The sequence below is a fragment of the Aptenodytes forsteri genome, unplaced genomic scaffold (genome assembly GCF_000699145.1).
Source record: "Aptenodytes forsteri isolate BGI_AS27 unplaced genomic scaffold, ASM69914v1 Scaffold7, whole genome shotgun sequence".
Taxonomy (NCBI): domain Eukaryota; kingdom Metazoa; phylum Chordata; class Aves; order Sphenisciformes; family Spheniscidae; genus Aptenodytes; species Aptenodytes forsteri.
Genome location: NW_008795919.1, coordinates 1,930,674 through 1,941,403, shown reverse-complemented (window position 1 = coordinate 1,941,403; position 10,730 = coordinate 1,930,674). Strand labels below are relative to the sequence as shown.

Genomic DNA, 10,730 nt, shown 5'->3' with positions numbered 1-10,730 from the left:
GGGGTGAGGATCTGGCCAGGCTGGCTGAGCCTGCCGTGGGCTGCCGGCTCTTCCTGCCCGGCCAGAGAAAAACATCTGAGCAAAACAGCTGAATAAAGGAGCGGAAAACCACCCCAACCATTGATTAAACAATAACATTAAATGGCAGAATATGATCTCGTTTATTGCTGTAATATGTCGCGTTCTGCTGTGACTCAGGCGGCACTGCAATTTCTAAGGCCATCAACGGTAACTGAGCATTAGCCGGGATGAATAATTAACAACAATTTCATGGCAAATGCACTCGTAAGTAACATTAACATTGAACATGCAGCTCGATCTGTTACTAGTTTTGCTTTATTTAGAGGGTGCGATTATTATTTTTTCCATGAGCACCAGCAGCACCGGCAGTCGCTGGCTCTGCTGCAAAGGAAGCGCCACGGGGCGGGGGAGATGCCTTCACCCCATCCTTTCAGACCAGGGCCGGTCACTGCAGCTACTGCCACTTTGCAGCATGCCTGACCCAATGAACCAGCTCCCACCTGAGACCCTCGTTGGGCAAAGCTGAGCTCCTTCCCACAGCCCACCCCGGGGAAAGGGACCAGCCTGGATGCGCTGAAGGGGGAGGCAGAGGGACCGCTACAGCCGGGGGGATGCCGAGGGCAGGCAGGGCTGCGGTGCTGCTGGACAGGGACCGGACTGGCTGCCCCATGAGGGTTGGGATCGTGGAGGAGCCTTGGGGGGATCCCTGCCACCGGCCTGGGACCCTCTGGGCACATGGTAGCTCCTTGGGAAGACACTGGTGAGTCTGGAGACCCTTGGGGTAAGAGAGGCAGATGGTGAAATACAGGTGGATTTCTTCCATCTCCTTTAAGTGAAGCCGTTCTGATCTCTGCCTTCCTTCTGTCCGCTCTCATTGCTGTGCTTGCCGGATTATCCACCTGAAAATTTTCTTTATTGAAGTCTTTAACGTCAGAGGATACAAGTTGTTCTTTGTGTGCAAGCCATTGCCTCTGATTTAAAGAGCTAGGGCTGGGCTGTTTGTTTTCAAGCAAGGTTGGCCGATGTTGATCAAGGCTGTTCTTGATTAGCAAAATCCAGAGGTGTTCCCCAGCTGCAAGCGCTAATCGCTGCAGAGATGAGACCCAGAGCAACCACCCTGCCCGCCCTGCTTCCGCACATCAAAGCGGCAGCCAGAGCTGCTGCCCGTTGCGAGAGACCCAACGATCCAGTTGCCATTTGTTGTTGTGCTGCTTTATCTCGCTCCAAGCAAGCATTGCAGCCGCTCCACAAAGCTCTGGGTGTCTTGCACCATCCAGGCTTGGGGTCAGCGGTGGCTGGCCAGACAAACGGGAGCGTTTGTCGTCTTCTTTCTGATGTGTTTCTGTGCTCTGCACCAAGGGGAACTGAGGTTGCCCCGGCTGGTGCTGCAGAAACAGGGGGCTTTAGACCGCGCCGCCTCCTGGGACGCAGAGCTCTGGGTTAAGAGGCAGGACCGGTGTTGGTGGTAAAGCAAATAAACTGGGGGATGTCACAATAAAAGCTGAATATTTCCCAGACTTTGCATCATCATACAGGGGATTGCGTTTGCTTCTGTGGGTGCCCAGAAGGCCCCCTGAATGTTGGGGAGAGGGGATTTAAAACAAAACCATCACTAACTCCAGCCCAGCTGGGGAGGTAGAGGGGCTTGCATGGACGGTGGTGCAGGTCAGGGGCAGCCTCTCCTTCCCAGCGGGGGCTTGTTTCTTCCCTGCCCGAAAACCGCCTGTTTGCTGGGAATTGAAGAGAAACTCTCTGATTTACATCCAGCGTGCCGGAGCGAGCAGCCGCCCCGGCTGCCGGCTCCCAGGCTCCCGTGACTCCTGCACCCCCGTGCTTGCGGGGGAGGTCTCCTGCCCGGGAACCCAGCCCCGGAGCGGAGCGGGACAGCCGGGATGTCCAGGATGCTGTTGGCAGGGAGCTGGAGATCAAAGGCAGGGCTGGGTCCCAGCCTCGGCGGACGGCTGAGTGCTGCCTCCTGTGACGCCCCATTTAAGACCCTTTTAAAGAGACTTTGAGGGTTTTCTGCTGTTTTGGCGGACGCCTGCTCTGCTGCTCGGCTTTTTCCTTTATGGAGAACCCGAGTTCAGGCCACTGGAAGTCACTGGGTGTTTTTAGTGTTCGCATCTGGCACTGAAGCCTTTCCCCTGTCACCCCACCAAGCCGGAGCGGGGTGACAGCAGGGTGACATGCCCCAGGCACGTACCCAGGGGTACCCTCCTCCGAGGGCTCCTTGGTGCTGAGAGCTGCTGAACCACATCAGCATCTTGTCCCTGTGCCCGCTCCAGATCAGTTGGCAGAGGGATGACAGGGGGCACAGGGACTTGCCCTTTGCTGGAATACCCAAATATACAGCTCAGCACTGCAAAACACAGGGTGTTTCCATTCCCCACCCAACTGCCTTAGGGGAAACCTTCTGCCCATGCTAAAAGGCACCTGAACTTTCTCGCCGTGGCTGCGTGGCTCCTCCTGAAATGCAGGTGAGAGGCTGCTGGGGGGATCCGGCCCCACTCTTCACCTGGCCCTTACAGGGTTTTACGGTGGGGCAGGGAGCCGCTGCCTTAGCAAGAAATCAGACCTGCCGATGGCTCTTGCCATCTTCCCTCTCTCCTGGGCTTTTCATCTCGAAGGCCACAGCCCCCAGATTCCTGCCGGAGCTCCTGCCATGCAGACTCTCTACAACATAGCTCAAATTCCTGATCCTGCAGATAGGATCGTGCAAAGGCAGCTCCTGGGTGAGGGGAGGCTCCCGGCTGCTCCGGAGACCTCCCTTTGCTCTCGTCCGGGTTGAGGGTGCCGGTGTCCGCCCCCGCCACTGGGCTCACCCTGCTCCGCACCCCCAGGCTCCCACGAGGGTTTGCTTAGGGTCTCCTGGGCCCCCATTCCCGTGGCCTCTCCCTGCCATGACCCCAGCCTGGCAAACTCCCACACACTTTATTTGACCTCCTGGAGCCAAAAAGCTGCTGGGCGAGCAGCTCCTTGTCTGCCACAAGTGCGGGGAGCAAACCTCTCACAGTATCAAGCACCTGATGGGGCTCTTCAAACACGTCCCCGTGGGAGGGGTGGCCCCGGCGAGGCGCCGCGTGGGGCTCCGTGGGCCAGGGAGCGCCTGGGAAAATGCCGCGGAGCACTCGGCCCCCAGGCATGCCGGAGTGATGCCAGGCAAGCCTCTGGGCAGCTGAGAGGCCGGGTAAACCACGGGCAAGCGGAAACACATTCCTGCCCAGGCCGTGTCTGCAGAGGCATGAAATGGGGCTGATCCAGGGGGACAGGCTGAGCGGGGGGCCCGGCTGCCCAGGCAGGGAGGGGCTGATTCAGCCTCCTGGGAGCCACCGGCACTCTGGGGAGAGGGACGGTCCCCTTAGGGACATATCCCAGTCCCGCATGGACAGGGCTGGAGGCAGCTGGCAGGGCAGGTTCCCGCTGCAGGGGTCCCTACTGCCGTGCTCTGCCACCTGGTCTGTGCCACTCTTTGGGAAAGGTCTTATCTGGGACACCCCAGCACCGGCAGGGCGGTGGCTGCAGGTTGCTGTAGGTTGGAGATACTGATGTGCTGTTGCAAAACTATGACTAAGGCGAAATCATTTAAAAAGTGGGTTATAATTGTGTAATTTGTGATTCTTAGCAACGGTTGCTGGCTGCCCCATAGCTGGGGGACGGTGTGAGCCCAGTGCCGGTCCCCAGCCGCCCTGGTCTTGCCTGGGGTTTGCTGCCGCGTTTGCAGTGCCCATAGCCACCCATGCGGGGGACGGAGCATCACCTGGCAGGAGCCACTGGCGTTGTTTGCAGAGGAATCCAGCTCTGTTGATCTCACTGCAGGATTTGACCCGCCTTTATTGTTCAACCTGAGCATGTGTGTGCATGTACGCAGACAAGAACCTCTACGGGAGCTGTTTGCCAGACTCACCCAGTTACTGGGAACAGAACAAACTACCCTTCCCCTCCCCACACACGCTCAGCGCTGCGGACAAAACCTGGGCACGCAGGAGGCTGCAGACAACACAGACGGGAAAGAGCTTCCCCACTCCGAAAGGTGCCTGAATCCGGCCACGTCCCTCTGGCCCTTTACCGGCTGGGCAGGTACCTCCAGCGCACCGCGGCAGAGGCGCGGGGTGCTCACAGGGCTGTCGGGGACCTGCAGGTTGTGGGGGGATGGACCCCGCGGTGCTAACGGGGTGCAGGTGGGAGCTGTGTTATGGCTGGGGCTGTTGTGCCTGCGGTGGCCAAAGGTGGGGACCCCGACAGCGCACAGTGCTACGTTGGGACCCCACAACCAGTGCCAGGGTCCCTGGCCCATGGGGCTGCGCACCTGGGGGGTGATGCAGGGGGATGGCACAGCACCCCGAGAAGCAGGAACGGCCACTCCAGGCCCTGCTCCTCTGTCCCACCACCCTCCCCGGGGACCGAAAGAGGCTGACCCCCTCCAGGAGAACGTGCACAGCCCCGCTCTGCTGCATTTGCACCCCAGGCAGGAGCTGAGCGCTTTCAGGTCCAACGCCCTGCACCCACGCGGGGCAGGACCCGGCAGTGACACAGCAGGCTGGCATGCCAGGGGCTGGCGAGGGTGCCAGGCTTTGTGGGAGGCAAACCAGTGCTGCAGGCAGAGCCGAGCACACCTGGAGCATTGCCCCTGCTCCGCCTGGCTGCCAGCCAGCGCCGGCCGGGCTGCGGAGCTCCCACGACACCACACACCACACCCCGGCACGGGGCTCAGCACAGAGCTCGCGCTCTCCTTCCCGCCCTGCCGCAGGTCCATGGCCAGAGCCGGCGCTGGACTGAGCCGGGCAGGTGGGTGCCGGGTAGGTGGGTGCCAGGCAGGTGGGTGCTGGGCGGCATCGCCCATGAGGCCCTGGAGGTGAGGGCATGGGTGAATTGCCAGGCTGGCAAGGGGGCACTGGCCCTGGGGGCATGCAGGGGCTATGGGCTCCACCATTGGCACCAGCTTTCGGCTGAGGAGGGGAAAGCAGCAGCACCCCTCTCCCAATTTTAAAGCGAAGGGCAGGGCAGGAGCGCTGCGATTGCTCCCCACCCCAGCTACCTTCCGCGGGTTTGCCAGGGAGAAGGATCTCCCAAGTTTCAGATGAGGTGGCGAGCAGAGGTGTGCAGGGCTGGGCAGAGGCACGGCCCTGGCACTCGGCACATGCCGGCACATGACCCCAGCTCAGCCCCGTGCGGCTCAGCTGTGCTTCTCGGTGCGTCCCTGGTCCAGCAGCATGGGAGCACGGTGGTGGGTTTGGGACTTGCTGTGGGGTGGGCCCAGCCAGGGACGGGCTCCGGGCAGCCCCGCGGGCTCTGGGCAGTGCTCCAGGCTCTGTTCCTTCCCCACAGCCCTGGGACACCTCGCCGCACCGGGCAGCCCTCCCCGGACGAGAGGACCCTGAATGCCTGTGTGCCATCGCTCCCCCGGCCATGCCCCACTTCCCACTCTGTAGCCCCTGGTGAGTGGGGAAGGAGCCTGAGCCTCTTCCAGGTACGTCTGGGAGGGCGCCAGGCTGGCAACAGGCAGCGGCTCCTCGGGAGTGGGAAGGCGAGTGCGCGGTGCTGATTGTCCTGAGTAGCTGGGATTGAAGGAATTAGCATTTGGGGTTGACCAAAGCTTTCGATCTGGCCTGAAACTGGAGCAGCCCGTTTGCTCCTGGGCCACCCTGCACTCCCTGGGCAGGCTGGTCAGCAGCCAGAAACAAAGCATTCGTCTGAAAAAAACCCCATGTTTTTCTTACGCAAAACATCTCTTGTAGAAAATGCAGAAATAAAAAGTTGGGGCTGGCAATATTTGGGACATGTTTCCCCTGGAAGTATTTGCCCGCCGCAGTGCTGCCTCCCCAGCTGCACGTGGGGTCCCCTGGGCGTCCCGGTCCCGGCCCCAACCTGCTGGGCCAGTCGTGGCTCCCGCAGGGCTTCAGCACATTCCTGCTGCTGGAGCCGTGCAAGCACCCAGCACTGCAGACCCGCAGCAGCTCTGCGGGCGCAGCTGGACCGTTCCTGCGGCACACAAGGAGCTGGCCCGCAGCATGTCCTCGCCGTCGGGCACAGACCTGCAAAACTTGGCAGTGCCTCACAAAACCGGACTAATGCTTGCAAACGCAAAGAGGCTGCAAAAAGTCTCCTCTGAGCACTGCTGGTGCTCGGCTCTGTCCTTCAAGGGCTTGGCCCTCCCTGCTTACCCTGGGATCACAGGGTGCTTCACTCTGGCATTCACCCCCACACTGCAAACCCTGCCGTGCTCCCATCAGCGGTGGTGTGTGTTACTCAAAGCAACTCCTTAAAAGCCAACGGTGCGGGGATGGATCCAGCCTGCTATCCTCTGAAGCCCTGTGTCACGGGAGACACCTTTACAGCATGGAGTCAACAGCTGCCAACTCACCTCTGGGTAAAAATCACCCGGGGTTTGTAAATCCAGGCAGCAGTAAAGCTCCAGGTCGGGCTTAGCGCGCCATCCTCTTTGCACTGAGGCAGCCCCAGGCTGAGCCACGGAGCCAGTTTGGCCGGCGTGGGGCCTCAGGGCTGCCGGCAGCACTGTCAGGAGCAGGGTGCTGGGCGCCCGTGATGCGCATGGACTCTCGCTTTCAGCAGCCCTGCTCTCGCCCATGCTCAGGCTGCCTCAGGCGTCACCTGCAAGAGAGAAAACCAGTTCCTGGCCTGTCCCGGCATCCCAGCTCTGCAGCAGCCACTTCCCCTTTGGCTCTCAGCATTAGCAAAGCACAGCGGCCGGTTTAGCCCGTTTTACCCATGAAACTGAGGCTCAGGGAAGGCTGGGACCAGCTGGGACCAAGCCTGAGATCCCCTGGAGTTTCTCTAATGGTAAAGGTCCCCATTCATTCCCAAAACATGCTAGTGGAGGTCATGCAGGGGAGCATGGCTGAGCCACACAAAACCCTGGGGAGGAAAGAGGATGAGCCTGGGGAGCGCAGAGTGGGAGCCATGCTGGTCCAGTGCTGCGCCCCACGGGGAGCCAGTGCCTCTGCAGCCAAGAGGGAGCTGGCAGGGCTCTGGGGATCCACCCTGGTGGCCATCAGCACATTCCCCTGTGGGCAGCAGGGCAGAAGGAAGATGCAGTCAGGCATGGAAATGCGCTGTGGGGTCCCCTCCCGTCCCTCTCCCAAGGGACCTGCCAGCTCATGGGGCTGGTGTCCACACAAACCTTTGCTTTGCTGACATGCCAAGCGCCTCGCACAGCTGTCCCTGCCTGCCACCCAGGCACGGCCTCCCCTTGTTGATCCTGGCCCGCTCCAGGAGATTGTGCTGCCAATTTACACCAACATGCGCAATCAGGCCGGGGACTTGGTGGCAGGGACTTGGCCAGGTGGCTCATCCCTTACGGCAAAGCCTCCACCAGAAGGAAGTGCAGAGAGGTTGGGTCACCCCTGACTGTCACCGGGAGAGTGCGAGGCTGGGCTTTACTGTCCACAAGTGGGATGGTCCCCTCACCCCAAATGAGTGTAACGTGGTGAGGGGGAGATTCTGGCAGGTCAATGAGATTAAGTGCAGCGAGAGATGAGCTGCCCCGTTGCTGTCTCCCATCGCATCTCTTCGCCCACTGCTTCTGCTGCTGTTTCTCCAGATCGGGTGACTCTGGCCTCCGCCGTCCGCCATGGATTGGAAAACACTGCAGGCGCTGCTCAGCGGGGTCAACAAGTACTCCACAGCCTTCGGCCGCATCTGGCTCTCCGTGGTCTTCGTCTTCCGTGTGCTGGTCTACGTGGTGGCAGCTGAGCGTGTGTGGGGAGATGAGCAGAAGGACTTTGACTGCAACACACGGCAGCCGGGCTGCACCAATGTCTGCTACGACCACTTCTTCCCCATCTCCCACATCCGCCTCTGGGCCCTGCAGCTCATCTTTGTCACTTGCCCTTCCCTCCTGGTCATCATGCACGTGGCCTACCGGGAGGACCGTGAGAAGAAGAACCGTGAGAAGAACGGGGAAAATTGCCCCAAGCTCTACAGCAACACGGGCAAGAAGCACGGCGGGCTGTGGTGGACCTACCTGCTCAGCCTCTTCTTCAAGCTTATCATAGAGATCCTGTTCCTCTACCTCCTCCACAAGATGTGGGACAGCTTCGACTTGCCACGGCTGGTCAAATGCTCCAACATAGACCCCTGCCCCAACATTGTAGACTGCTACATTGCTCGGCCAACCGAGAAAAGAGTGTTCACCTATTTCATGGTCGGAGCCTCCTCCATCTGCATCGTCCTCACCGTCTGTGAGATCTTCTACCTCATCTTCAAGCGGGTTGTGCAGAGTGCACGGAAGTGGAAGAAGTCCACCAAGCACTCCGTCAGCTACAGCAAGGCCTCCACCTGCCGGTGCCACCTCAAGACGGAGGAGAAGGACAAGTCCCAGACTAGGTGTGTGGCAGCCCTGCGGGCCTCGGCTCCCAACCTGACTGCCATCTGATGGGGTGCTGGGAGGGGAATAGGAAGGGAGACGTGTCCAGGGATGGCTGGCCCCAGAAGTGGCCACTGGTGATGCCACCACCAGACTCTTCAGCCAGGACCTCGATGGCTCTAAAGGGGAGGGAGGACACATCCACAGGAACTCTCCTGCTTGGGACCATGGCCACGTCCCCGGGTGTCCCAGCGGTGCAGGCATGCTCGGCACCAGGTGGGTGCCAGCTTCCCGTGGGCATGCCTGAGCGTGTCTCTTCTTTCCACAGAGGAGAGGAGCTGTGAGCTTGCCCGTCCCAGCCGGTTCGCCTTCCCCTTGGCCCAGCAGCTTTTCAAGCCTGCCAAGTCCCCGAAACCTCAAGAGTCGACCTGTGTGAAAAATGACTAAACCCAATGAAGTCCCCTGAGAGAGGCCCCCTCTAGCAGATGCAGGTAAGGCAGGGGCAGCCCCGGAGCTCTGCCGGCTGCATGCAGTGGTGCCACGGGGCTTGGATGTCACACCGACACACAGACGCCATGCACGACTCTGCCGAGCAGCCGGCCCTGCCACGGCAGCCAGCACTGGCCGTCTCGGCAGTGAGCCTAGCCGAAAGCTGCAGGGATGAAGCCGTTGAGCTTGAAGGGCACACAGGACTGGGGCTGGCAGGAGGGAGCATGGGGGCTCCCATGTCCCAACAGCTTCTCTTGAGTCCTCCAGCTCTGCTGCTCCCATACTGGGTACGAATGCATCAGTTGGTGCCCAGTCAGGGCTGGTGTCACTCAGTGCGGTGACAGTCCCCAGTTTGCCAATACTGGGGCAGGAGCAGCTTTTCCCCCCTTGCTCATGCAAGCACCGAGCCGATGTCCTGCGCAAATGCCCTTGCTGACTCTGCTGCTTCCCTCAGTGCCTTTGTATCCCCCCTTGCCTCAAACGGATGTCACACACAGCATCAGCTATGGATCCAAAAGGCCAATAAACATCGTGCTGTTTGTAGACACTGGGATCTGCTCTGCACACTGTAAATCGAGGGGACTTGGTGAGGGCAGAAGAAATGGATTTGCAGAGGTTACCCAGGAGCCCGCGGTCGGGTGCTCCTTGCTCCTGCCCGAGCTGGTGGGGCGCGGGTCGAGCCCCAGGGACAGCACGCCTGGCATCCACCCGCTCTGCCTCCTCCCGGCTTGTCACACGTTGTTAAACTTTAATTCACCAGAACCGCACACTGGCCCCCAAGGAAATCAAGGAGGGATCAGCATCAATTATTTACTAAACCTTGATAAATATTACAATAAATAGAAATTATTTCCATTTAATCTCTCCTTAACCAGCGCTTAAGGGGCTGCTGGCGCTCCGGCCAGCCACGTTTCCAGCTCTGCTCAGCCCACTCGCGCTTCCCCAGACCCATGAGCGTGTCGCGGTATGCGCTGACACAGCCGGGGCTCATGCCACTGCGAGAGGCCGTGACAGTGATGCCCATGCTGCCGGCAGGGTGACGTGTGATGTGTCTCTGTGCCAGACATGGAGCAAGTGCTTCCAGCATGGGCTACTCCTGTGGGCACCCCAGCGCAGCATCACCTGTGTCACCTGGAAAGATGCTCCAGGAGGTTGGACAGCAGAGGGTGTCGGACCAGGAAGCGGCTCTGGCACCAGCGCGGGTCTGCTTTGGGACACCCGCACGGCTCACTGGGGACCTGTGGCTGGTGTGGGTGAAGCCTGTGCTTGGGCACAGTCTTCCTGGTGGGTAAAGCAACGTGGGACCCGGCACATCCGTGGGTGAGGGCAGCTCCGGTTCCTTTGTGGTTTTGGAGCAGCTCCCCGGAGGTGATCTTTTCCATCCATTGAGGGCTGGCAGGGTGCAGAGTATCACTAGGGAACGGGGCCAAGGAGGGCCTTGCCGTAGCAGCAGACATAGCCCAGGGGTGGTGGGAAGGGAGGAGTGGTATTCACAGTGGGCTGGCTGGGAGATGGGCACTGGGCTCTGCAGCACCCTGGTGTGACAGCATGGGGTGGCATGGTGCCTGAAGCACGGCAATTATTTCATATTAAACATAACGATGCTGTTCAGGCTCTGCCCTCTGCTCAGCCCCGGTACTGTCTGTGAGGAGGAAATGCCACGTCTCGGTGTGGGAGAGGCGGCAGCTCCCAGTTATGTGTGCGGACTGGCCTAGTTTCTGGTTTCGATAGCCCGAGCCCAAATCCGCCACCCCCAGCTAGCCCGATGCAGCCCACGCCAAGTGTGCCAGCCCTTTGCGGCCGCTGCAGGACAGGGGCGGGGGGGGCACACAGAGGGGTTTTGCCCCCCTGAAGCCAGCAGGACTTAAGCCTGTGCATAAAATGTCAGCATCTGCCC

At 60.3% G+C, this 10,730-nt stretch overlaps 1 protein-coding gene across 1 annotated transcript; it reads left to right on the top strand.

Annotated features, from left to right (window-relative positions):
• Positions 1-7,609: 7,609 nt before the first annotated feature.
• On the top strand, positions 7,610-8,413 carry GJB3 (gap junction protein beta 3). The gene has a single exon (XM_009284757.1). It carries the CDS (start codon positions 7,610-7,612, stop codon positions 8,411-8,413), a length of 804 nt encoding a protein of 267 aa, XP_009283032.1.
• The last annotated feature ends 2,317 nt before the right edge of the window (positions 8,414-10,730 follow it).

Excerpts from the sequence above, each read along its gene's own strand:
- GJB3 (XM_009284757.1), top strand. The coding sequence starts at position 7,610 with ATGGATTGGAAAACACTGCAGGCGCTGCTCAGCGGGGTCAACAAGTAC.